This window comes from Apus apus, chromosome 1 (genome assembly GCF_020740795.1).
Source record: "Apus apus isolate bApuApu2 chromosome 1, bApuApu2.pri.cur, whole genome shotgun sequence".
Classification (NCBI taxonomy): Eukaryota; Metazoa; Chordata; class Aves; order Apodiformes; family Apodidae; genus Apus; species Apus apus.
The window spans coordinates 117,193,650-117,220,443 of NC_067282.1; the positions used below are offsets into that span (position 1 = coordinate 117,193,650).

The 26,794-nt window shown below is 39.8% G+C and overlaps 2 protein-coding genes across 18 annotated transcripts in view; one reads left to right on the forward strand and one right to left on the reverse strand.

The window, feature by feature from the left end:
* The window catches only part of STS (steroid sulfatase), a 114,596-nt gene extending 105,278 nt beyond the window's left edge, over nucleotides 1–9,318 (reverse strand). For 11 of the 17 annotated variants that reach the window (XR_007888384.1, XR_007888385.1, XM_051608202.1 and 8 more), the window contains exons 1-2: nucleotides 8,788–8,866; nucleotides 8,297–8,473 (exon numbers count right to left, since the gene is read on the reverse strand). Coding sequence is in view for 1 of the 17 variants with exons in the window: in XM_051608198.1 (XP_051464158.1) it covers nucleotides 9,244–9,257 (14 nt within the window). In the remaining 16 variants the exon portion in view is untranslated. Of the gene's footprint in view, nucleotides 1–8,296; nucleotides 8,474–8,787; nucleotides 8,867–8,900; nucleotides 8,991–9,243 lie in introns of those variants that run through there. The other 6 variants (XM_051608187.1, XM_051608188.1, XM_051608189.1 and 3 more) reach the window with 6 other exon arrangements.
* PUDP (pseudouridine 5'-phosphatase) overlaps nucleotides 8,944–26,794 on the forward strand; it is a 72,441-nt gene continuing 54,590 nt past the window's right edge. The window contains exon 1 of the mRNA XM_051608211.1: nucleotides 8,944–9,274. Coding sequence (XP_051464171.1) covers nucleotides 8,944–9,274 — 331 coding nt within the window. The remainder of the gene's footprint in view (nucleotides 9,275–26,794) is intronic.

Here is a 26,794-nt window from a genome sequence, read left to right on the forward strand (position 1 = left end):
CGTTCTTCTTTGTTTGGGGTCCTTCTCCATGTTTGATTAGAAATCACTAAAGGGTGCTAAAGTGAAAATTACTCAATTAACTTCAAAGCACAAGTAGGACAGAAAACTGAAATGTTAACAAGGAGGCTGCATTAAGGCTATGGTAAATAGGGTACTACATTACCTAGTAATGTATTCTCCAATGATATGGAACAGATCAATGCTGTTTAATGGATTACATTATCTGCTTTGACCAACAGGGGTTTTTGTGGTTTGGAGGGATTTTTTTCCAATATGGAATACAGAGTCCAGCTTTTCTTTATTTTGCTTCCCCCCCCCCCCCCCCCCCCCCCCCTTCTTAAGTTATTAGAAACAGTTTTAAGATACTTTGATCACCTGCTTACAAAGTGGGAGACAGTACCTACTCATTACTATATGAGCATTCATATGAATAACAGAATTCTATTAATTGAATTGGTAGACATTTTATTTATTTTTTTAAACAGTGTTTGGGAAGGAAGGGAAATGGAAGGATGCACAACCAGAATTTTTGGAATCTGGTGGAATAGCAGAGCTGCATAAAGGCAGACCTTTTGTCTCAGTTCCTCAAAACACCTCAACCAAAGTTTTAGCATTTTAGAATAGAACATAATCATACCACTAATTGTTCATTTACCAGGTTCAGTACATATATCTTTGTAAAAACAAAACATGATGCACTGTTTTCTTAAGACTGGCTGAATGTTGGTGCGCATCTAAATGCTTACACTTCCACAGAAAACTGCTCATGCAAACTTGTACTTAAGAGGGATTAAAATAAAATGGAACAAAGGATATTTGTTAACTTCTCTTACTATTGTAAAACCCAAGGAACTTAGAAAATTGCAGAAGATATTTTTGATGGTCACACCTATCCAGAGTCAAAAGATATAGCCCTGCTATTCTTAGGGAGTTTTAACAAACTGGATTATTGGATGCATTAGAGGGTATTTATTCTGCAACAAATCCTCAGTGAAAAAATATGTTTAAATGTCATTAATTCTTCAGCTTATTCTAAAAATACCAGTGACAAGTTTAACTCTAGGAATTCAGTAGCCATGTAGTTATCCTGAAGGATGTAGGAGAATGATTATATATATATATACACTTGTACATATATCCACTTGCAGAGTGTATCCTCAGCAAGTTTGCTGATGATACTAAGCTGTGTGGTGTGGTTGACACCCAAGAGGGAAGGGATGCCATCAAGAGGGACCTTGACAGGCAGGAGAGGTGGGCTAGTGCCAACCTCATGAAGTTCAACAAGGCCAAGAGCAGGGTCCTGCACCTGGGTCGGCACAACCCCAGGCACAAATACAGGCTGGGGGAAGAGTGGCTGGAGAGCAGCCCTGAGGAGAAGGACTTGGGGGTGGTAGTTGATGAGAAGCTCGACATGAGCTGCCAGTGTGCACTGGAGCCCAGAGAGCAACTGCATCCTAGTCTGCATCAAAAGAAGTGTGGCCAGCAGGGCCAGGGAGGTGATTCTGCCCCTCTACTCTGCTCTGGTGAGACCCCACCTGGAGTACTGTGTACAGTTCTGGGGCCCTCAGTGCAAGAAGATATAGACCTGTTGGAGAGGGTCCAGAGAAGGGCCACCAAGATGATCCAAGGCCTGGAGCACCTCTGCTATGAAGACAGGCTGAGAGAGTTGGGTCTGTTCAGCCTAGAGAAGGCTCCAGGGAGACCTTCCAGTACCTGAAGGGGCTACAGGAAAGCTGGGGAGGGGCTTTTCATCAGAGGACATAGCGATAGGACAAGGGGTAATGGTTTTAAACTGAGAGAGGAGAGATTAAGCTTAGATGTTAGGAGGAAATTCTTCACTGTAAGGGTGGTGAGGAACTGGAATGAGTTGCCCAGGGAGGTTTTTGATGCCCCATCCCTGGAGGTTTTTAAGGCCCGGTTGGACGAGGTTTTGTGCAACCTGATCTAGTGGTAGGGTTCCCTGCTCATGGCATGGGTGTTGGATCTTGATGATCTTTAAGGTCCCTTCCAACCTTAATGATTCTATGATTCTATATGAACTTGTGAAATCTGTGGATTGCAGGGGATTTTTTGTAGTTCTGAGGAAGTCACTTTTATGAATTGAGCTGAGTGACATGGTCTAACAATTTTAGAAATATTTTTTTTTCATGGTTGTTCTTAACTGTAGTTAAAAGCTTTATACAGGACTTCAGCTAGGAAGAACATACTGGCTTTGCTCTGTAAGAATAAAGATCCAGGTTTTGTAGTTGCTATAGCCATAGTTCATGACTATCAAATAATACTTGACTAAGTTCCCTGAGCAGCTGTCCCTGCTCATAGCAGGGAGGTTGGAACCTGACCATCTTTAAGGTCCCTTCCAACCTTAGCCATTCTATGATTCTGTGATTCCAGGTTACCTCAACTCAAAAACTGAATAGGATCTTTAAAGAAAAATGGGCTTGAACTGACATGAAAAACATACTTAATGTTTTTTACTTTATTTCCTGGATGTTATGTTGTCAGAAAAAGCTGATGAATGTACAGGCTCCCACCTTTGTCAGGTCCCTCAAGAAGCAAAATTTACCCAGCTAAGTATATTTTAAAATAGCAATTGGACAAGTGTTTACTACATTTCTACCAACTTTAAAAAGCTTTAGTGCAGACACTACCCTGGAAGACATGGGCAAAGTTTCAGTGACAAGAGTGCCACCTGCTGAGGGCAGCTCCCTGCCTCCTGAGGCATGTAGGTTTCTGCAACTTAATAATACAGCCTAAACCCTACCTCATTTCATTACTGTAACACAAGGTGACTAGTCTCTGCATGGTGCATCCTACTTAATTAGGATATACAGCCATCTTAATATTGAAAGTCTTGTTAATAGCTTTTGGAAAATTTAATTTTTCCAGATGAGAGCATAAAAAAAGTCCATAAAAAACATTATAGAGCCAGGTTGTCAAACACGGTCATGAATATGATACTCATTCCCTATTGCTTGTAGCAGCCTCTGGTCTAGATAACACATGCAATAGTTTTGAAACAGTGATAAAACAATTCATTCTGTAACACAGCTTCTTGCAGACAGCAGCCTCACTAGGCTTGCAGGGTAATAATTTTTCATACTTAAATTACAGAAAAATCCTTCAAACTGTATGAAGAGGTAATAAGCTCTTCATGGGCTAGACATGTTGCCACTGCTCTCTTTCAGTGAAATATAATGCTGACTATGTTTAATTAATGAGGACACAGCTAGAAGTGATCCATAAAGGAAATTTTAAATTGGACAAGCAGCAACAAAACTTTTCAGCTTTTGGCTTTGTACAAAATGAGGATCAGCCTAACCATGCAGCAGTAATAAAATAATATTCATAAGAATTACAAATCATTCACTAGTGAACTAAATAAAACTAGGGCAAAAACTGTAATTGTTTTTATGTTAATTCAAATGTATGCTTTATCTGGGACTAAGAAGGCAGTCTATCAGTAAAAACTGGTCTTTCTATTTGTGACTTATAAAACCCACCGCTACAAAAATGTACCTGAGTGCTGGACTTCTTTAAGGACACAGAAAAACTATAATTCTGAAGAGCAATCAGACTGCTAGAAGCTTCATAAAGCACAACTTATGCAGAAAGATTAAAAAAAAAAAGTAGCAGAAGAACACAGGATACCCTAGTGAAGCGAAAGAGTCAGAAAATTTTAGGCATGATGTCTGGACAAGCATTTTAGACATATACAATTCTGTTTCAAAGAATTCATCCAGACCATGAATGGCTCTTGTAATCTTGCCTAAAAATAACCACACAAAATGAAAACATAGGAATATTTCAACCCTGCAGTGTCACTGTGAGCAATCATTCACCTTCCAGAACCCAAGGTAAAATGCACGTAGTGGGTGGAGCTAGCTGCCTTAGGAAAACAAAAAAATAAAAAATCAGGGTCTTGCTGGCTTGATAGCACCAGATCAACAATGCTTCCTTCTAGGTATCCCTAATGCCTAACTGCATCAGTATTTCCAAGTGTCATTTCTTGCTTTACAAATGTTTTATGAAAACAAGTATCTGTTACTGATCTTCTGCTAAGAAAATAAGAAATAACATTGCATCATTTTCCCATATATTTTATTACAACACAGTGAACTTAATTCCTCAAGGTACGTAAACATATGCTTAACTAAAAGTAGGGGGACCACCTAATGGACTATTTCCTCACCCAAAAATTAGCCATGTCCTACATACTAGTGTTCACAAAGCATATTTGACATTGGCTGTCCACAACAGCATGTTCTGGCGTATATTAGCAGTGCATGCTTGCATGTCTGCACATGTAGGGAGGAAGACAGGGCAGTAGCTTCAGGAGAAAATAGAGGAATTCCAAAAATATAATTATGACTTGGTTGGGAGGTACACTAACTCCGGCAACCAAGGAAAAATCTCAACTATCCTAGTCAAGAACAACCTATATACGTAATACAACTCAGCTGCAATAGGGATTCAAAAAGCAGATGACTAATTCTGCTTGGTACTTGGTACTCTCCTCTCCCTTCCCACTATTTCTGCTTCCTGATCAGAGTGGCTGCTTTGTATGTTCCTGCACAGTATTATGGCTTCTCTGGCTGGACAGATCTAGACCCTCAGACCACTAGAGGACTGGAAAACCAGAAAGGTTGCAGTACTTTACAACAGCTGACCTCCAGCAGTGTCCCTGTACCACCTAGGCTGACAGCATGTTTACCCTGATCATGTAGACATTCCAGGTTGAGTGTCAGTGAGTTCATTCGTCTCTGCTCAACTCTTCTGGGTAGACAAAGAAGTGAAAGAGCATGCACCCACAAAGCGGGCAGAATGTCTGAGCTCTGGAGATTACACTCTGCAGCTTGTTACATGCTGGGTGGGGTAGACACATACAAAACCTGAGTTCAGAGCATTACACAGCCCTGGCTTAGAGACCTTGTGACCCAAATAATAATAATTTCTTATCTCTCTTTTGTATCTGAAGATGTAATTACTGCAGCCTTTGAAGAGGTTGAGTTTAGGAACTCAAGACTGAAAGGGACTGCTAGAAGGGTGACTGCATTTGGTTCCACCTTGATTACTGGCAACCACGTGATAGATGCTCAGGAAGGCTGACAGAAATATATTCCACATGGCACTACAAATACAGATTTATTTATTTCTATAATCTACAAGAATCAAACTGTAGTAAAGAAAAAAAATGCAGCCATAAAACTCATATGCAGACAAGACAGAAAACCAAGAGAACAATCCGTATTTTAGACTCCTGCAACAATGTAAAGTTAGCTAAATCAATAAAAGTTGCAAATGATCCTACAGAAGAAGCCTGTATCATAAAGAACAAGCGAAACATGATACAACACTTCAGATCTTATCTGGGGATGCAATCTCTTCTGCCTTAATCTTTTGGATAGTTTAAGGCTTAGCAGAACCCACCCATTAAACACTTCAGGATTTCAACTGCAATGACTCCGCTAATCACCTAAACACTTCACCTTCCTGCAGCCAATATTTTACTGGAAGATCAAAGATTATGTCAAGAAGCTAATTCATGAGCTATAGAGAAAATTATTCTCACTGACTGTAACAGAAACCAAAAAAGGTCCTGAAGCCTGGCATTAAGGCTTCATTTCCCAGCTTCAGAAACTGTCCATTCTGCTGTACAATCCCATCAATACATACAGCAATTGACATCTAAAAATATCTAAGATCCCTTGTTCCCTCAAGTGTGCTTGGTTGCCTTTTCTAGAAATTCATCCTTTATTGCTGCTTAAGAACCATTTTATAGTGCCTCATCTAAATTTACAGATGACCAACATATATCTTCTTCACGGTCCTGGAGAACACAATCTTTCTTGCCTTTGTAACTAACTCCCTTGTAATTGGTGGCAAACATAAAATTCCAGAAAGTAAATGGTTCTACTCACCCTATTTGCTTGGCTGTAACAAGAACTATATAATTGATTACAGGGAATATGCTCCCTTTTGACTTATGTAATCAATAAAACACGATTTAGATCAACAGGTGTATGGCATTATTTAATTGCCTTAAGATATATGCTAATTTTCCCTTTTGCAACCATAAAAACATGAACAACAACAAATTACTTAATTCATATCCTTAGGGTGAAAAAGCTCCAGTTTGGTGACATCCAGCACTAGGAGGGGTTTCATTTTCTGAAGGCTTATAGGCTCAACTATGGTAACTGCTGTGAATCTCATCTGATACCCAAATTAAATTACATTTAACTCACTTTTCCAAGTAATTTGTTACTGAGTTTAACAGCTGTTCATGTAAATAATTGTGAAAGCTTTTATATTACTGTATTTATTCTAGTATTTAGATGTAGGAAAAATTTCTTTACTAAAAGTTGTCAGGCACTGGAACAGGCTGCCTAGGGAAGTGGCAGTCACCATCCCTGGAGGTAATTAAAAGACATGTAGATGTGGTGTTAAGGACCCAGATAGCAGTGGACTTGGCAGTGAGCTAGGTTAACAGTTGGATCTTAAAGGTCCTTCCTAACCAAAATGATTCTATGATGCTTTTTTAATACTCAAACCAAAATGGATTATAATCCATTTATCCACTTTGCCAAGGCACCTGCAGAACAAGAAAAACAGTATCAGTCTTTTCTGTGTGAAACACAAAGGGCATGATGCCCCTATCACTAGCATAAAAAAATGCAAGTGAATCCATGTTTCAGGCACAGTATGAAGTAGTGAAATAGGAAGCTGCAATTTTTGAGTCAACTGTATTACCCAAGAAAGCACTTAAGCATATTCTGAAGCTCCTACTCTCCAGGAAAAGAGCTTAGTAACAGAAGTTTCAGTGACGTGGAAAACTTCTTAGTTTCAATGTAAAGAAAACCCAAACAAACACACACAGTTTAAATAAAGGTTACCAGCACTGTGTAGGTAAAACACTGTGTTGCATACTTAATAATCCCATGGACAGGCACCTGTGTATTTTCATCTCATCTCATACCAATAAAAACAAAGCGATCTAAACACATTATTACCAAACGGAGAAAGAAAGGGTAAGAAGGGCTGCCTTTAGGCAGCTTATTTAGAAGTTGTTAAAAAATGTGGACATCCATCATGGATATGTACCATGTAACAATATAAAATTTACAATTCAGAAATTATTGATTAATCTGCTTTGATATAGGCCCAGGTAGCAAGTTAAACTATTTTTAAAATGTATATGAAGTTAACTGTGTTCTTCAGACTTTGCAGGATTCAAGTCTACTTGCACAATTACATCTCAATAACCCAAGTTCACCATTCCGAATAAACATTAGGTTCATAGGCACACAATTCACCATTGGCTTTCACGGTTACTGTACCTCCACCAAAATATGCTTCCCACAAATCAAAAGTTATTAACACAAAGTCTTCATTACTCGGAACGGACTTTAAATAATAAATAATTGCCACACCAGTGTACACTCTTACGGCACAAACACAATCTTTCTTAGGAAAACAGAATACTAACACTTAAGTATTGAAACTACTATAATGACTTTTTATTCCTTTTAATAGATTAACCGTTTTTCTGGACATACTGTATTTTAGATTTGACCTACTGATTGTAGCTATGCTCCCACTTAGGTGAACTACTAAGGAAACTAATGCACTTGCTGTCTGAAACCAAGTCGGAACATTGTTGAATAGTGTTTATTGCAGAAATGAAACAGCCGTGGGCATTCTTAACACTGGTAGTGTAAGAATACAAAGAACAATTTGATCTGGAAGCACATGACCCTTTTTCTTAAATCTACACAAGAACAAACAGAAGAAATGTCATGACCACACATGACATTTTTAAAAGACATTTATGGCCCTGTGCACAGCCTTTTTCCTAGCCTACACAGGCAGGGCCTAAGCAGCATTATCAAACACAATAATTAATAAATAAGACTAGCTAAAAAAAAAACAACAACCCACAAACCCCAAGCAAAAAACAACCCAAACTCAAAAAACTTTGCCTGAAAGTCAAGTTTTATTATTAAAAAGTTAAAGGCCAAGGATGTTTTACTTCCTTCTTATTTCCAAGACAGCAGGAGTTACCACGACTTTGTGTCTGCAGTATTTCTCACAAGTGTAGGATATGGGTTCTTTTAAGGGATAGGTTTTGCGGGCAGTAGGAAAGATGCAAAAGGGGGCTAAATTAAAATTCAAAATATGAATGTATGACACCTACAGTTAGGGTGTTAAAAACCACCACTAATTTGCTAAAATGGTGAAGTATTGCTGACTCAAGTGGAGGCACTGTCAGATAAAAACAAATTTCTGAGCGACCTACCAACAGAGACAAGAGATAGGAATTCCCTCACGTGAAGTCACAACTAACTTCACACAGAACTACAAAACAGTACAAGTCTTCAAGCCAGGATGTCACCTCGGGAGTCTGGTACAACTCCCTGCATGTCTACTTCTGCAACTGTTATTTCAATTATCCTGATGCCCAACGCTGAGTTACCTGCATGAAAAAATAAAAAAGGGAAGACTGATGAGTAAAGCTCTGCCTCTTTGTCTCACGGCTGCCCAGTCCTACTCCGATGATGTGCCCTTGCAGTAAAATTTTGCTTCACCTCTTGTTTCTTGGACTTCGGAATTTCTTGAATATTTAAGAAAAAAAACAAACCAACACCCAAACCGACACATAATTAACTATTCTCGCACTCAGCAGCCCTTAGGAGATCAGCTTACACACCACTAGTTTTTCCCCACAGTTCTACACAGGTTTGCGCCTTTTTATGGCTCCAATTACGCTCCCGCAGTACTATTAATTACCCTTGTAAGCCCTCGCACAGGCTCGAAAAGTTCTGCGAGGAAACGCTGCCTAAAACCTCACGACGCGAGCAACTCCCTCCCGAGACTCTCCCGTAAGCGCTGCCGAGCCGTACTTTAAAGATAAAGTCCCCCACCAGAACAAGCCCAAGAAAGGAAATGGACTTCGTTAATGGACTTCGTTTCTTCGGGGCGGGGGGGGAAGCAAACAAGCAAGCAGTCAAGCAGCAGAGGGACCTCCGGCCTGCGCTCCCGGCAGGAAGCGGCGCAGTCACCGCCACACGCCCCCGCTCCCCGCCCGGCCCGGCCTTGCCCCGCGGCGGCCCCGCGTCCCCCCCGGCTCCTGCCGCCGCTGCCGAGCGCGCTTGCGCCGCCGCTGCCGAGCGGGCAACCGGCTGCCCTGGCCTCGCCATGTCAGCTCCCTCTCCGGCCGGGGCCGCGCTGCGGCCGGTCACTCACCTGATCTTTGACATGGACGGCCTCCTGCTGGGTCTGTAGCCTTCGCCCCTCTACCCTGCCGCGACCCGCGCCCCCAGCCCCGCTGCCCGGCCTGCCTGTGCCTTGAGGCCCGCAGCCCCCTCCCCGCCTGGACGCGCCGCCCCTCGGCCCAGGCGCCTCCCGGGGCCCGGGGAAGCCTGCCCAGAGGGGTGGCCCCTTACGGCCTCCTCGCTCCGGGCGGCCGGCCAGAGCGCCCGGGGCGGCGTTGCTTAAAACCCGGCTAAAGGGATTGAAGCAACAGCAAAGGATTTATTTCCTTCCCCTCCTCCCCCCACCCCCTGCCATTGGTGGGCTAATTCCACCTTGAATGTAAAAGGTCTGGGGTTTAGTTTCCTTTAGCGGTGGAGGAACTAAGTGGGTGCCTTCAGGGAGAGAGGCGAAGGGTAGAGTTGGGTTTAAAGGCCAGGGAAAGTGGGTGTGGAGACAGGGATTCCGGGCTGGAGGCCAAGGGCCACAGCACTGCCGGGCACGGCCAGGCCCTGCCCTGGGGGTTGCGTGTGCCCTGCCGGGTGCAGGCGGGAGTTTTTAAAGCGTTTAGAGTTTCAGTCCCTGGCTGAAAAGTGTGGGAACCACTAGGGTAGTCATCTCCCCGTTTTGAGCTTTGGAGGGTTATTCTGAAAGCTGTCTCCCCCCGTTCTACGGCTAGGTTGGATCTTGAATAGTCAGTCCGTAATGACTAGGACAGTATTTATCTGTTCTACACTGTTTGCTCAATCAGGGCCTTCTGCTGTGTGTCTCCTGTAGAATAATGGAGTATTTTTGTATGTGAACTGGTTTTTGAAATAGTCGTTGTGGAATATGGCACAGGAAGCAGCTTTGGCTGTGGGTGAATTCTTAAAAAGAGTGAACTTGAGGTGTGTGCCTTCCTTCTGCAAACCCCAAATTGTTGCAGTTTCTGGAAAGACTGCTATGAAGTCTAATGAGTTATTCTGTTTCCAAGAGGGAGGTGCTTTTCCCTCCTTCAGGCCTGTTACAGGTGGAAGCAATTCAGTTATTGTGGTTTAAAACAAAAGTGGCTTTGCTCATACAGTCACAAATAGTTTCAAGTATTTTAGAGCCTTTAGTTTCTGTTTTACCAGCACTCTCAAGACCCTCTGCAAAACAGTGATTAGGTGAGTTATTTCAGTTTTATTTTCAGTTTCACCGCTGGAGTTTGGGGTTTTTTTTGTGGGTTATATTTTGTTGTTGGTTGTTTTTGGTTGGTGGTTTTTTTGGTTGTTTTTTTTTTTTTAATCTAGAACCAATTATTTTAATTTTATTTGTAGATGGAAGTTTCAGGAAGGATTTTTTTTTAGTTAATACCACTTGCTAGTAGAATTTTAAAATCTGCTTCACATAGAGGACTCACCTGAACAGGAGAGTCTTAGTAAGCAGTAAAAATATTTAGGCATTGATAAGGATGCTTAAGATCTCTTTGAGTTTTAAGTGAATTAATTATGCACAAGTATTTGCAGGATAGGTTCTTTCTCTTTGGTTGGTGTTCTAGGAACTAAGGACATTTTTTTTAGGTGCTCCCTTGTCTCTATTTAGAAATTGCCTTTATGTAGCCTTCCAAACCAGCAAAACCAATGCAAATCTAGGTTCTTAGTTATGTTTAGTTCTCCAAACTCCTGGGGTTCATACAGTGAAGAAGCATTAAAAATACTGTGGATGATGAACTGTACCTCATACTGGGGAAGTAATTCTAATGGATCCATAATTCTTAGACATAAATTTGCCAAGATTGAGACACTCAAGGTATAAATGTACTGCTTGCTGTTATTAAATTTATCTTTTGTAAAGTACAGCTCCAGAGAAATACTTTCTCCTTTTCTGAATGAAAATAAAATAACAGACATAAATTAGAGCATTTTGTGTGCTTATATATAAAGTACACTTTCACAAAGAGTTTATGCATGCTGGTATAATTTATTTTTATCTCTATATATGAGGCATCCTTTGCACTGATGAATATTTTTTGTGTTGTTTCCATTCCCCTAGCTACTCTTTTGCTACAACATGGATGTTATTTCTTCTATTTAAAAGAAGTTGCATAGAAAGAATGTATTGTATTTCAGTAATCTTCCAGCTGTGACAAAAGCCATAATTATGTATAAAGCTAATCTGAAAATACTCCTAAGTGTTTTCCAGTGCAGAGGCAAAAAAGGGACACCACCTTGATTTTCATAAGGTACGCTTCCTTTCAGAGGACTTGTACTATTTTTCAGCCACTAAATACTTTGAGTTCTGTCACAACTTTAACATAATTTCTGGTGAACCTGCCAATTTCCTGATGAGTTGTTATCCTTAGGAGGCAAAATGGTAGTCAGGAGACTGCTTGGACTTGCCTAGGATTCCTAAATATTTCAAGAAATTTTGAATAATTTTGGGAAAGGAATGAAACAAGGGGCACACAGGCTAGATGCTTTCTGTGTTCTGTAAATCTTCTGAATGAGACAAATGGTTATATTGATGTAAACCTGCATGAGAATAAGATCCCCTTTGATTTTTTTCAAATTAACATGTCGCATAATGTTAATCAAAGATAATAAAACTAATCACATACATATTTCTAGAAGCTATAAAAATCTGCATAGAGTTACTTCCTTTGAAAGAGCACAAACAAAATTTTTGGCATTGGATATCTAAAACTACACTGTTTGTAACCATAACAGTTTGGGTTTTTCCGATTTTGAAGCTTTAGGTTTTGCAATAATTTTCACCATGAAATAGTTTTTGAAAATACATGTGACTGTTTTTGGAAGTTTTCACCTAAGCCTTACCGATTAATTTTTATAGAACAAGTATTAATTGGTCTACACACAATGAAAAATTGAGCATTAAACTGATCTAATGTGCTATGAAGTTGCTTTGTATAGCTGACATACTTCCTTTTGATTAAGGAAGGTAGGATATCTTCTAATAAGATTTCTGATGGGAATACTTAGTAATCATGAGTATAAAATCCTTAAATGAGGTCTGAGGCACTCACAAGTTTTTTGACTTTGGAAACAACCTAAGTGTTATTCTATAGAGCCTGCACCCATACACTGTAGTGGCTGAGGTTAGGCTATGTGAAAGCGTTGTCGAGTCTGATCTGTAACTTTCCCCCCACCTCTTTTAACATAATTGGGACTGATTAAGTTGTCCTTGAATCCCACCTTGATGTATCAGCTTACTTTCAGTAGGGAAGTTACTGCCCCTGAACTGCCTGTGGAAGTGCTTTGTCTTGTTCATTTGGAGTCTCTCTCTATCATTATTTTAAGTGTTATCCAACACCCTTTTTTCAGCACTTACAACCAATGCAGTTTACCCTTCTGGGGTTTTCTCCTTTTGGATTACCTTCTCTTTCCCTTTGAGCTGTTGGATGAAATCACAGGTTTTGTTTGTTCTAGTTGCCAGGAAATTAGCACACTGGAAAATAATGCTCTCCTTTATTAAGTAAAATATGTGAACAGCATCTCTAGATGGCTCGATATTTAATAGGTAAAACTAATTGAAGGACTTCTTTTAGCTAACTCCAGCTGCAGTGAAAAAACCAGCTCTTGTGGTGGTGTACTACAGTTACATCTTGTGTTATTATCTATATACAATAAGATTTAGTTAACGTAGTTTGTAAGTTGTGCTTCTTTCACACAGTTGTGTAGTGTAAAATAAAAGAAAAGGAATTACTATGTTTAAATTTTTGGTATGCTGCTGTACAACCGTCCTGGTTTGAGCCAGGATGAAGCCAGTTTTACTGTTGTTTTTTTCTTCCTTCAGTAAGCTTTCTTTTAACTAGTAGCAGGGCGTTCCAGCTAGGAATGATAACAAACAATGGAATGCATTTCTAACTCCTGGGTCTTCAAGGTCACACCTTTACTCTGTCAGCTCAGACGCTAATGGGGCAAGGGGGGGGGGGTCATAGGTCTCTCTACACTTTCTCTGTCATGAAATTCAGCAGAACTATTGCTCATTGCTATCTGAGGGATTCTTCCTGTCAGAGATGAAATTTTGAACACTCCCAATTAATGAAAATTTATAATCTGGACTTAAAATCGAGCCCCACGTTGGACGCCAATAAATTGTTATCACTGTTTAACTCAGGTTTGACAATAATGCTCTTGGATCCCCTCCCACCCAGGTAGGGAAGGAGAGAGAGACTTGGCTGGCTTGAAAACTAAACTACACAGCTTTAATTAAACACTAATGATAAAAGAAAATATATACAATTATATACAAATCTGTTCAGATATGTGCAAAAGCCTCTCACCTCCCCCCGCCCCCAGCAACTCCCTCAGCACGCTCCTGAGCTGTGAACAGTTCCTAAAAATTCCAGTCTGCTGCTGGAGAGAGCACAGACTTACGAGGGCAGGAGATGCACAAGCCTGGGGGTAGATGGTGATGGATGGACGGAGTCCTCCCTGGACACCGACCATGGATGGAAGAGAAGGGAAGAAGAAGGAAGTAAGTTGTCTTCTGTGACCTCTGACCTTCCTCTGAGGTTACGCAGATACATGGAATGGAATATCTCTGGCCAATTTTGCTGTCTGTCTTAACTCAACCTCCTACAGGGGCGGTTAGATCTCCCCATAGTGTCTGAGCCGGCAGAGTAAAGATGTGACCTTGAAGACCCAACAGTTAGAAAAACATCCCACTGTTTGTTATCATTCCTAGCTGGAATGCTCTGCTACTAGTGAAAAGAGAGCTTTCTGAAGGAAAAAAAATTAGTAAAAGGAAAATTGGCTTCATCCTGGCTCAAACCAGGACAGCAACCTTTTTTTGGTTTGTTTGGTTTTGTAGTGTTAAATTTCACTTGCTTTCCTTCAGCAAATCCCAATGATAAATGCTCAGAACTTGTACAGAAGATTGATTTTCTTGAAAGGCTTCAGTCTTTCCCTACAGAAGACTACTATTCTAACTGCTAGTATGTAGTATAATTAAAACTATTAAACCTACTTATATGTGTGCATCTCTGACACATAATACAAGGGTAGGTGGCTAAAATAAAAAAAAAACCTAACGTGACCCCACAACCTAGAAGCTAGAGGTCTTTGATACCTAAATAAATATATTTGTTATAGTTGTATTGTCAAATATCTGATCCTGGCATTTCAGCATATTGTAAAAACATACAAAACCAATGCTGAAGATACAGAAGGAAATATTTATTGAATTTGTACGAAGTACACAGCTAGAGTAATGCTCCCTAGGATTTATCTTCTCAACTTACATAGGTTGTATTTTGAGCTATGACAAGTGGTCTTGTTACATGATTGTAGCCAATAGCTCCCCCACCATCAAAATGCAGATAGGATTGAATATTGCCTCCGTTGATCTGTGCCTAAACTTTTAGGGGGCTGAAAATATTTTAAATTAGAGATTAGGCTGCATGTGTAGCATTAACCCTTCCTAACTGACAAATGAGCTTAGGAAAACGACTGCGAAGATGTTTCTTAGTATTGTGATTATAGCTTATTATTGTGTTTATAGCTTAATTAAAGCCAAATTCACATGCAGAGATCATGACACTTTAGTATAGAAAGCTTAGTCATGTATTTTTTTTATTTTTTTTTTTTTGTGAGTAGTGTCTGTTTTATGTAAATTCTTATCTTTGGTGGAGTCGCTTAGTGTTATGAAAGTGCATCTTTACGTAAGTCAGCATATTCAAGTAGGTCTAAAAGAAGTGGTTTCTAAGGCGGCTTAGTTTTGTGAGATATCTTTTCCATAACTTAAAGCCATGTTGGGTTGTGCAGGCATAGGTATGCTAGCATGTTCTGATCATTCACAGAGGGGCGAGAAGTAGTTGAGACAACTGTGATCAGAAGTTGCTGCTTTTGTAGCTGCTGTCTCTTTTGTGTGAAGGCTGCTGAATTCATGTGCCACTTGTAAGCAATTCCTGCATGGCTAGTCATACAGGTTTTTTCTCATCTAAAATACATAAGAAATTTACTTGCTGTTAAATCCATTGCAGTTTTGTGAGATTCACAAGAGTTTTGGCATGTTTTCATTCTCCCCAGTGTTACCTACCCGTTGGCACAAGGTCAGAAGTCAAAAATGTACTCTTACTTTCATTTAATTGCACAAGTTGCCTAGGAGATGGCTGTTGCAAGAAAACTCTTAGTTCCATGCTGGAGTTTGCTTATGCGTGTGCTGTCTTTTATATTACAGTGTGAATGAAACGTTAAAACAGCTTCCTCCTTCTGCATCAGAGCAAATAGCACCAATTCAACTAAACATCAGTCCTCTCTGGATTGTTCTCTATTACGGCTTAAGTGCAGGAATTAATCTTCTTAGGCTATACACTGGCAATCTTGTAAGCCTATTTTCTGCTCCTAGGTAGCGGAAACTTACTTTCTTGCCGTTCTCCATTTCCATCCAATTTTGGGGAACAAAAAAGGAAACAAAAATACTATTTTCCCCCTGTGTTCTATTCTTCTATTTTGTTGCAAAAACAAAGTGATTAAAAATATTGCTAGATTAAAATACCTCATAGATGCTTCATGAGGTTCTGGGAGTCTAGAGGTTCTGTTTAATGTTTTTAAAGATGTACACAGCAGTCTGACCATTTATAAAAATTAGTCTCTTCCTGTGCCTAAATGCATATTTTCAAATCTGTTTGTAGATGGTAAGGTTTTATGTTTGTTGGCTACATACACTCTTTTGTGTATGAAGTTCAAATTATTTTGCTTTGAATGTAAATAATAATTCATAAATGGAACAGAATTTCACACAAAGAAAAGGTGCATAGAATTTTCCCTTATAATAGCACTATTTCCAGCTGCTGCATTCTAATTTTCTTTTTACTTAAGAAGGAAAACAACATTAACAACCCTGAATATATTATTCTTCATACTGGCAGTAGTTCCACACATGCCGGCTTGGGCCCAGCTCTACAGCTCTTGTTCTCAGTAGTTGTAATTAATTCATGTAGCCTTCCTGTGAGGTGGCTAATTGACCTCTTGATGGTGAAATTTTTAAGGACACCTTGATTTGTCTGGATAGCAAAGTTTGCCAGCAAAATTCTGCTCTGGGAGTTTGGCTGATATATTTGCTGCTGGAGACAATCTTTCTCTTGTATACTGGCATTTATACTTCTAATGTTGAGAGGTGTTGGTTGTTCTTATTAACTACATTTTTACTTTTGTTTGTATATTGGCAATGGTTATTGTTAATGGTAATTGGTAATTGTTAATAGTGATGATAATTTTCACCATATGATCATTGATCTTTTAAAGACTGGGAACTGTGTTCACTAACAATGCAAAAGGAATTAAGCTAAGTATCTTCTCCCTTCAACCTTGATATCTATTGATTTCATTATGGACAACTGATTTTCTTTTACACGATGTAGAGACTGCTAGTGGTTGTTGGTGATTCTGTCACGTGCTTCTGTATCTCTCTGTATAGATCTGCATTTCTTTTACAAGACTGCTGAGAAGTATTTAACCAAGATTATTTTTCTATCTTAGAAGGCTTCTGACAGAGACTCCTAACTTTGATTTATTCTTTTCCATCCCCTTAGTAATAATAATAATAATCAGTGTGCTGACCCAGAGTTCACTGAGGTACTGCTAAATTTTAACAAGAATATTCTTTGCAATTAGAAAATAGAAAAACATCCTGTTTTATTTAGTTCATTCAGGTTCACTTTCACAGTGTCACCATATACTGCAAATATCCCCTCATGCTGGGTGCATCTTTTTGAACATGATTTCTTTTTAAAATTGTGTTCTGCTTTAATAGGTTCATTTGGGTGTCATGTAAACTGACACAGAGTATGTATGCAAACTAATAGACCTTTATTTGATTATTGACCAGTCATGAGAGAAAGTGGCTTTGTTAGATTGGAATGTTTTGGAAGTCTGACACCAGTACTGTTCATTTGGGAACATTTCTAAGGAAGAGGAGAAAAATTGCACTGGTGCTGAAAGAAGAATGGAATGAAAGATAATGCGCTTAATGAAAAAATGTGGATTACAGTGTATCAGAAGGGCTGACATGGGAGAAGTTCAAGGGTTTAAGGTGGAGCCTAAGTATGCTGACACATAATTTCATTAGAATAAATTATTTTATGGTAAAGTGGTTTGTATGTTTGTTTTTGTAATTTGCATACAAAAAGCTTTTTTGACCTATTTCTTCAGAGCAGAAGAGTAGAACCATGTCTGCCTGTAAAGTGACATAACCCTGGCTAATGTCATCAGTCTGCTATAAGACCGTTACTGCAAAAGATTAAACGATGTGAAATGGTGAATCTTTTTGCGTTAGCACTGAATTTTCTCCATAGCATTATATTGTTATTGGACTAACATAATATTCTTTGCTTTGTGACACAGGGGAGAAAAAGCCACAAAGAGCATATTGCAGTGCAATAAGTTTCTAGTCTTTAAAAATTAAAAACATTGTTTCATGGGGAATGTACCTCAGCAAAATGAAAATGTTTGGGCCACTAAGTCATTGTAGTATATAGAATTGCTTCCCCACTGCCTAATGACTTACACTGTTATTATTGTAGATCATATTTTTGATATTTATCCTTCTCCCAATTTTAATTTGAGCATTTTCATTTTTCATTAATAAAGACATCAAGGAGTAAAGAGCAAGAAGTAGTGTTGCTATGTGTTCTAGAACTTTAAACTTTTTATGTGGGAGTTGATTGCAAATTGTACAGTGTTTTGTTTCCTAAAATGTTTGGTAAGTGGCATGTGCACTTGGAAAATACTAGAATACAAGATAAAATTGATGTTCTAGATCCTAAGGGTTAAAAAAAAAAGCTTTCATCGTTTTACACCTTGTTATACTAATGCCAGTTCTACCTTTTTTGTTGTTGTTGTGGTAAAACCCTAGAATTCTCTGTTACAGATAAAAAAGAAAAAAGCTTTTTGTTTTACCTGCTAATTGTAGTCAAAAGAATTGTAGAATCATAGAACGCCAGGTTGGAAGAAACCTCAGGGATCATCTAGTCCAATCTTCCTAGGTAGGAACACGGTTTAAAAGTGATGGCCCAGCACCCTGTCAAGCTTAGAGAACTTCTGCTATGTTTTTGAGCTGACTATTACTTGAGTCTTTACCTTTAGAAACAGCTGCATCTGCTAAAAACCTTACACTATGCCACTGCAAGATTTCTGTGATCTGTCACACAGAACCTCCCTGTTGGTTGGCCCCTGAAGTGCCCTGAGAGGCATATATTTCATAAATGGAAGAAAGTCTGTGAAGTGTTCATCATAATATTCGACTTTTGTATATGGTAATTTTTGTTTTTGTTTTGTTTTCCTTCCCCCTAGGTATCTGTTTTACAGACTTCAGAATCTTTCCAATAATGTTATTTCAGTTTGGAAATTTCCAAATTTCAAAAAACCCTGCAACTCCTGGATAAGGCTTTAGAGATACAGAAAGCGGCTTAGTGTGTGTGTATGTATGCAAAGGAGAGGATTTCTTCCACTTAAAGTAACTATTAAGATAATGAAGTGGCTTTTCAGTAACTCTGAAGTTATCAAAGAAAAATGCCTTAAAATATGTCAAATAAAAATAAAAATATAATAAAATTAAATAAAATTAAAATATTTTATTAAAAATTATTAAAAATTAAATTTTTTATTAAAATAAAATTAAAAATATGTCAAAACTTTCTAGAAGTCTTTGCATAACGGACAGTTAACAATTAAACTGGATTACATGGTTTATGAAATAACTAGGCCTTGTTTTCCCCTAATCAAAGCTCTTGGTTGTGAGAATAAGAGTTGGCATTTCAGGATCCATAGCTGATACCTGTCTGCAGTATGCTGTTTAAAGCTGCTCTCTGCATAAATATTTCTGTGTTGCCTCCCCACCTCTCCATCAGGCAATAATACAGGATGATTAAATTGTGTGTTAGCGTGGTTTTTCTCTCCTCATAGTCCTAGGTAATTGAGAAATGACTAAATGTTCTTAGAAGTTTATACTAAGAGGGGAAAAAGAAAAGCCATATTTTAAGATTTATAGCAAAACCATGGAAGTTATTCCTGTCTTCATCCATTCCCTTTTCTACTACTGTAAACACAGAATCAATTAATGTTTTCTTCCTTCTGTTATAATTGCAGCTTTCAGGGGACTAAACCAAATGTTTGTTTGACCCAAAAGTTTCTGTATTTGGATATAAAGAAAAATAAGGCAGAATACTTTTTTCCTCTGTGTACTCTTCAGTAGATGTTTAGTTTCTCTTTCTCTTGATAGTATCTTTCATACTGAAATGGTGAGATTAATTTCTCTGCTTTATATTCTGATTATATGTGCAAGAAATTACATGTTCTAACATTATTCCTAAGTTTATCTTAAGAGTTACAATGAGAAAAATACTTGAAGTAACCATTCATTTTTTCTGGGTTGGATCTTATTTTACCTTTTTTTTTCCTTCTCCTATTTCTTTAAAGTAGTCTTGTGGTGTGAATTAAGAAAAGGTTTGCTTTGGGGAAAAAAAAAATACTCTAAGTTTAGGCCCAACTGAAATTTGGTCTGATTTTCCTAGGAATTGTTCTCACTTAAATCTTGGAATCCGCATCTTATCTGAGTCTTCTTGACTTAGCAGCTGATTTGATAGTGGTTTATGAATAACCCTTCCTCAGAACCTTGATCTTTCGTCATGCCTTTTTTAGAGATGAGTGGAGCATGGAGAAACATCATTCAGAAAGATTACACTTGTACTTGTGATTACAAAGTGCCCTGTATGTAGGTGTAATACCATATCAGAGGTGTAACTAGGCGTATGTTACAGATAACACTCTTGGATGGAAGGATGGAAGTAAAGAGTTGACATGGATGTTAAAAAACCCTACAATTCTGTTTAAATAACACTACCTGCTCTTTTTTTTCCAAGTGATGAAGTTTTTATCGGTAATGTAGGCCCAGAAACACAAATAAAATATTCACCAAAATAGGTTACAAAGATCAATGATTACAAGTTTTGTGTAACTCTACTTAATAGTAGTCTAAGTTTGAAAAATATATTACCCACTTGGATCCTTTGAGACAATTACAGACTACCAGAGTGATGATGATGATGCAATTTAATGGCTTGAGTACTTAGAGTGTAGATTCTTCCAATCCAGTTCAAGACTTACTTAAGCTCCTCTGACAGTCCAAGCGAGGGAGTTAAGTACTCAAGAGCCATGTTAGATTTTCTATACTTAGTAATAAGGTAGTGGATACTACTACTAGTAGTTTTCTTCAGGAAAAGGTTTTTACCTACTGCTTTAATTCTTGTTTAATTTCATTATATGTATTTGGTACTGGCAAAGTTTTAAAGCTCCAGAAAATAGAAGTTCATAGCAGAAGTTATGACAGGCCAACAGCCCTGTAGCAATACCACGATGAACTGTGTCAGCCTTCAACCAGAAAAAAAGCCCAACCTTTTTGCTTTTGACAAGCTCAGTGACTAAAACTGCCCACTGCATTTTAGAGAGTAGACTGCAGCCATGTTGAACAGTGTTCAGGTCTGTTTTCTTTGTTTGCAACATTTAATAGAATTAGATTCTTATGTTAATAGTTAGAGTTGCTCTTCAGACAACAGGAAAAACCAAAAGGCTTTTCAGCTTGTTGGTGGAATACCAGTTTTGCATTTTTGTGCAAAGTTTTCAATCTCTTTGAAGACTGCTGTCTGGAGGCTATTAGATGTGGTGCAATTGCCTTTTCAGAAGAGAAAGGCCTTTGACCAGATGTTTGTTGTTATTGCAAATTGTATACCTCCTGATTCTTTTTTCCTTACATCTAGGTATTGTGTAAGTTACCCTTTTTAACTGGATATGCAGCTTTAACTATATACCTAGGACATGTTAGTCCTGATAGTTTCAGAACATAGTGGGTCAAAAAGTGTAGCTTTAGGACTTTATTTTTTGTGTGTGTGTGTAAAAGTCCAGTTAAGTTCCAGTTAATCAGAGAGGCAATTTTTCTTCTTAAGTCCCTTAAATTTCTCTCCCCTATCTATGAAGGTGCCTGCAAAGTACCTTCAAAAACAATTTACACACTTACAAGCAGAGTGATAGCAAATTGTTGCTATGGAGCAAAGGTTTGTTTTTTTTCTTTTTAAATCTAATTTCAGGTTAGCTACTATGGAATGGGAAATGTGTACCTTATCTAATGTGTTTATATTCGGAAACTAGGAGCTAGCTTTTGTATCATTGTGACTTAATTGATTTTGGTAGATTTGTACCTAATCCTGAGCCATGAGAAAAAAAGCTACTGGATTTTTTATTATTTTTTTTTTCTTTCTTGAGTTTTTGGATGGAGAGGAGGAATTTGGGGCTATTTTTAAAAATATATGTATAAAATATCTCTTATCTGCTTATTGATCATATATTTTGCCAGCTTGTCTCTTTCAAGCTCTGTTGCAGTAGAACTAAACACACCCTAGTGAAGTAACTCCTGTATAAGGCTTATTAAATTCCAGTTGCAGGAGATTGAAGCTGCTTGTGTCTCAAGATATAAACTTTGGCCCCAGCTTGCAGTACTGAAGTGGGATGGAAGAAAGATTGAATGAAAGTTCACAATATCTGTTTGTATTTTTAGCACATTAATCATGTGGAAGAATAAAATGATGGACTACATTTTCTGGTACTCATTGAGTCTCTGAACAAATATTTTTTTATTTCATCTAGTAGGATATATAGCAGTGTTTCTTGTAACTCTAAGCTGTCACACTCAGAAGAGTCATAACGTAACATTTCCATTATGCCCAGAACCACTCGCTAGCAAGTAAGATTCAGCCTCTCCCCTTTGAGATTGCTGAAAATATAACAGTAATAGCTACTGTCAGAAAGTCTTCTTCCAGCTTTATATTTCTCCTGTAGTTCTCATGTGAATATGGTTCACTGGTATGTTAGTGAGATTCTGTCTGCACCTTTTTGTAACCACTGTATTCTTCCAGGATTTCAGTGTGGGTAAATTTAATGTCTTTTTATAAAACATCCCTGGTACTGATTTGTTATTTTCCTGGTTTTAATCAAGAGGTAGTAGAGTTTTGGTTAAATTGGTTTTGGTGTTTGAAGACCTTATGCTAGTATGGAATTGCCATCATGTACTAAAATAGTACTAGGTCAGTTTGATCCAAGTGCAGGACTTAAGGGGTGGATCTCTTTTTAGTTGCCCCCTCTGCCAGGAAATGCCACTCTCAGAAAGCTTAAAAAGCTAAAATATTTTACTTGAAAGTTGGGATTGGGTCCAGTACATTCACCTTTAGGAGTATGATGTGTGCCAAATTTTTAAGTGTTCTGTATAACACTTCTGCTAAAATAGAAACGTTTTTGTGTGCACTGAAGAGATTGATTCTTTTTTCTTCAGATGGAGGTCCCTGGGGTGCTTTCAAACTGAGGTGGATTGAAACCCTTTCACAGGCATTTTGCATTAAATGTTTAATTTTGAAATGTCTTCTCCATGTCTTACAAGACCTGTAGTTGATGCCTTGTTTTTAGGCTTCCTAATCAGTCTGCATCTGCCATATTAAATAGAGACTTTGTATGAAGGAAGGTAGAGCTCTTTGGCAGATCACACAACCTTGTACAGCAGTTTCACAGCAGAAATGTAGCTCAAAATATGCTCAGCCTGGTTGCTGAGCTTAAGCAGGAAGTGGAGAGGTTAAGGACCATATGGGAATGTGAAAGGGAAATAGACTAGTGGAGCTGCACCCTGCCATCCTTAAGGAAAAGGCAGCAGATGGCTAGTGTGGTTGTCAGGTCAGGTAGTCAGGCAACCTTACTGAAGGCCCAGCTTAAATGCCTTTATACAAATGCACACAGCATGGGGAATAAACAGGAGGAATTAGAGATGAGGGTGAGCCTGCAGGGCTGTGATCTCATTGGCATCACTGAGACCTGGTGGGATGGCTCCTATGACTGGAGCATCAGAATGGAGGGTTATAAACTCTTTAGGAAGGACAGACAGGGAAGACGGGGTGCAGGTGTTGCCCTCTATGTCAAAGACCAGCTGGAGTGCCTGGAGCTCTTCCTGGGGACAGATGAGGAGCCAACAGACAGCTTATGGGTTAAAATTAAGGGGAAGACAGGCCAAGGTGACATCATGGTGGGTGTTTGCTACAGGTCACCTGAGCAGGAGGGTAATATAGATGAGACACTATATAGACAGATAGGAGCAGCTTCACATTCACAAGCCATGGTCCTCATGGGAGACTTCAACCACCCTGACATCTGTTGGAAGAACAACTCTGCTAAACACAAACAATCCAGAAGGTTCCTAGAGTGCAAGGATGATAACTTCCTCTTCCCAGTAATCAAGGAACCAACAAGGAGAGTTGCTATGCTTGATCTTGTCCTCGCCAGTGAGGTAGGGCAGCCCAGGTTGTAGTGACCATGGAATGGTGGAGTTCAAGATCCTTAGGGCAGCAAGGAGGGCTCACAGCAAGCTTACTACCCTTGGCTTCAGAAGGGCAGATTTCAGCCTCTTCAGGGATCTGCTCAAGAGAGTGTCTCAGGATAACATCCTAGAGGGTAGAGGGGTCCATGAAAGCTGGCTGATATTTAAGGATCACCTTCTCCAGGCCCAAGAGCATTGCATCTCAACTAAGAGAGGTTGGCATGGATGAGTAAGCAGCTCCTAGAAAGGCTCAAACTTAAGAAGGAAGCATACAGGGGGTGGAAGCTAGGGCAGGTATCCTGGGAGGATTACAGAGAGGTTGTCTGATCAGCTAGGGATCAGGTTAGGACAGCCAAATCTCTGCTAGAATTAAATCTTGCCAGGGATGTTAAGAACAATAAGAAAAGCTTCTTTAGGTATGTTGGGGAGAAAAGGACATTCAAGGAGAGTGTAGGCCCTCTCCTGCAGGAAATGGGCAAGTAGCAACACAGGATCTTGAGAAGTCTGAGGTCCTCAATGACTTCTTTGCTTCAGTCTTCTCTGGCAAGTGCTCCAACCTCAACACAAAGGCCACAACAGGTGAAAGCAGGGACTGGGAGAATGAATTACCCCCCACCATAGGTGTAGAGCAGGTTTGTGACCATCTAAAGAACCTAGAAGTGCATAAATCTGTGAGACCTGATGGGATTCATCCACGGGTCCTGAGGGCGCTGGTGGATGAAATGGCTAAGCCTCTGTTCATCATATTTGAGAGGTCATGGCAGTCTGGTGAGGTTCCCACTGATTGGAAAAAAGGGAACATAGTCCCTATTTTTAAAAAGGGTAAAAAGGAAGTCTCGGGGAACTACAGGCCAGTCAGTCTCACCTCTGTGCCGTCAAGGTCATGGAGCGGATCCTCCTGGAAAGTCTGCGAAGGCACATGGAAAATAAAGACATGATTGGTGACAGCCAACGTGGCTTCACTAAGGGCAAGTTATGCCTGACCTATCTGGTAGCCTTCTATGACAAGGCTACAGACGTGGTGGATGGTGGCAGAGCAACTGACATCATCTACCTGGGTTTGTGCAAGGCATTTGACACTGTCCCACATGACATCCTGGTCTCTAAACTGACAAGGTATGGATTTGACAGATGGACCACTTGGTGGATAAGAGATTGGCTGGATGGCCACACCCAGAGAGTTGTGGTCAATAGTTCAATGTCCAAATGGAGGCAGGTGACGAGTGGTGTCCCTCAGGGGTCAGTATTGGGACCAGTTCTGTTTAACATCTTTGTTGGAGACATGGGCAGTGAGATTGAGTGTATCCTCAGCAAGTTTGCTGATGATACCAAGCTGTGTGGTGTGGTTGACACCCAAGAGGGAAGGGATGCCATCAAGAGGGACCTTGACAGGCAGGAGAGGTGGGCTAGTGCCAACCTCATGAAGTTCAACAAGGCCAAGTGCAGGGTCCTGAACCTGGGTCGGCACAACCCCAGGCACAAATACAGGCTGGGGGAGGAGTGGCTGGAGAGCAGCCCTGAGGAGAAGGACTTGGGGGTGGTAGTTGATGAGAAGCTTGACATGAGCTGCCAGTGTGCGCTGGAGCCCAGAGAGCAACTGCATCCTAGTCTGCATCAAAAGAAGTGTGGCCAGCAGGGCCAGGGAGGTGATTCTGCCCCTCTACTCTGCTCTGGTGAGACCCCACCTGGAGTACTGTGTACAGTTCTGGGGCCCTCAGTGCAAGAAGATATAGACCTGTTGGAGAGGGTCCAGAGAAGGGCCACCAAGATGATCCAAGGCCTGGAGCACCTCTGCTATGAAGACAGGCTGAGAGAGTTGGGGCTGTTCAGCCTAGAGAAGAGAAGGCTCTGAGGGGACCTTATAGCGGCCTTCTAGTACTTGAAAGGGGCCTAGAGGAAAGCTGGGGAGGGGCTTTTCATCAGAGAAAATAGTGATAGAACAAAGGGTGATGGCTTTAAGCTGAGAGAGGGGAGATCTAGGTTCGATGTAAGGAAGAAATTCTTCACTTTAAGGGTGGTGAGGAACTGGAATAGATTGCCCAGGGACGTTTTTGATGCCCCATCCCTGGAGGTTTTTAAGGCCCAGTTGGAAGAGGTTTTGTGCAACCTGATCTAGTGGTAGGGTTCCCTGCTCATGGCAGGGGGATTGGAACTTAATGATCTTTAAGGTCCCTTCCAACTTTAATGATTCTGTGATTGATAATAGTTCAAAGCAAATTACCATCTTCCAGTAGTTCTGTGCTTCCATCCATGATAGTAGGAAACAGAGCTGGTGTTCTGTCATTTGTGATAGCCCACAATCTTCGAGTGTTTTTGCTCTGGGCTGCAGGCTGTATTTTATCTAGAAGTCATTTAGGCCCTGCCTCGGGCTTACTGCAGAGTCTGGAAGTGGGACATCTCTCTCTCACCATGTGTGGTTTTTCAGTGCCCTGTGAGAATTACCCTCTGCACTGATCCTCAGCCCCATACGGGAAGTCAAGACCCTGGTCATGCGACTTCAGAGAAGCCTTTGACTCTCCTGGGAAGAATTCCACTCTTAGGATGTAGTGTTGGAAGTCCCTTAAATTGGTATCTATACTATGATTTTGAGGTTTTATCCAAAGCTTTTGAGCAAGTGATTACAGCTTATACAGCAAACTGAAAATTATGTTTTATCACATTTGCCACATGAACCTCAGAAGTCTGATTCTTTTTTGTATTTCAGGTTCTGGTTAGGATTAGCAGTTCTTGGCATATCACCATTAAAGAGATACTGTGATCAGGTCTTGCAGTATTCCTGAAGGTTTCCTTTTAACTGTAGGTGGTCAGCTATGATTAAATGTCCTTCCTCTTGGAAAATTAAGTGCATTGGTTATGTTGTTTTTCTCCTCTTCGTGTTACCTCCACAGAGAAATTACTCCATCAGCAGATTTACTGTAAAAATTGTAGGTGCTCTTGAGTGGGCAGAAGAGATTAGCTTTATTAATCTGTAGGGTTTTTTACACTTCCTTTGTAGTGTATGTTTGATACATTGCTGCAATAAAGTTTAGAACATTGTCCATGGTCACACTGGAAAAATATTTTTTCTTTTCTGTTACAGTCACTCTGTCTTTTGAAATGTTTCCACTGACTTTTTGGGCAGTGTTACAGAAAGTGATTTAGAAACATGTAGCACTAAAAGTCAAATAACTTGAATTTGCACCTTGCCTATATATATGTAGTCTCCTGGGCAAGC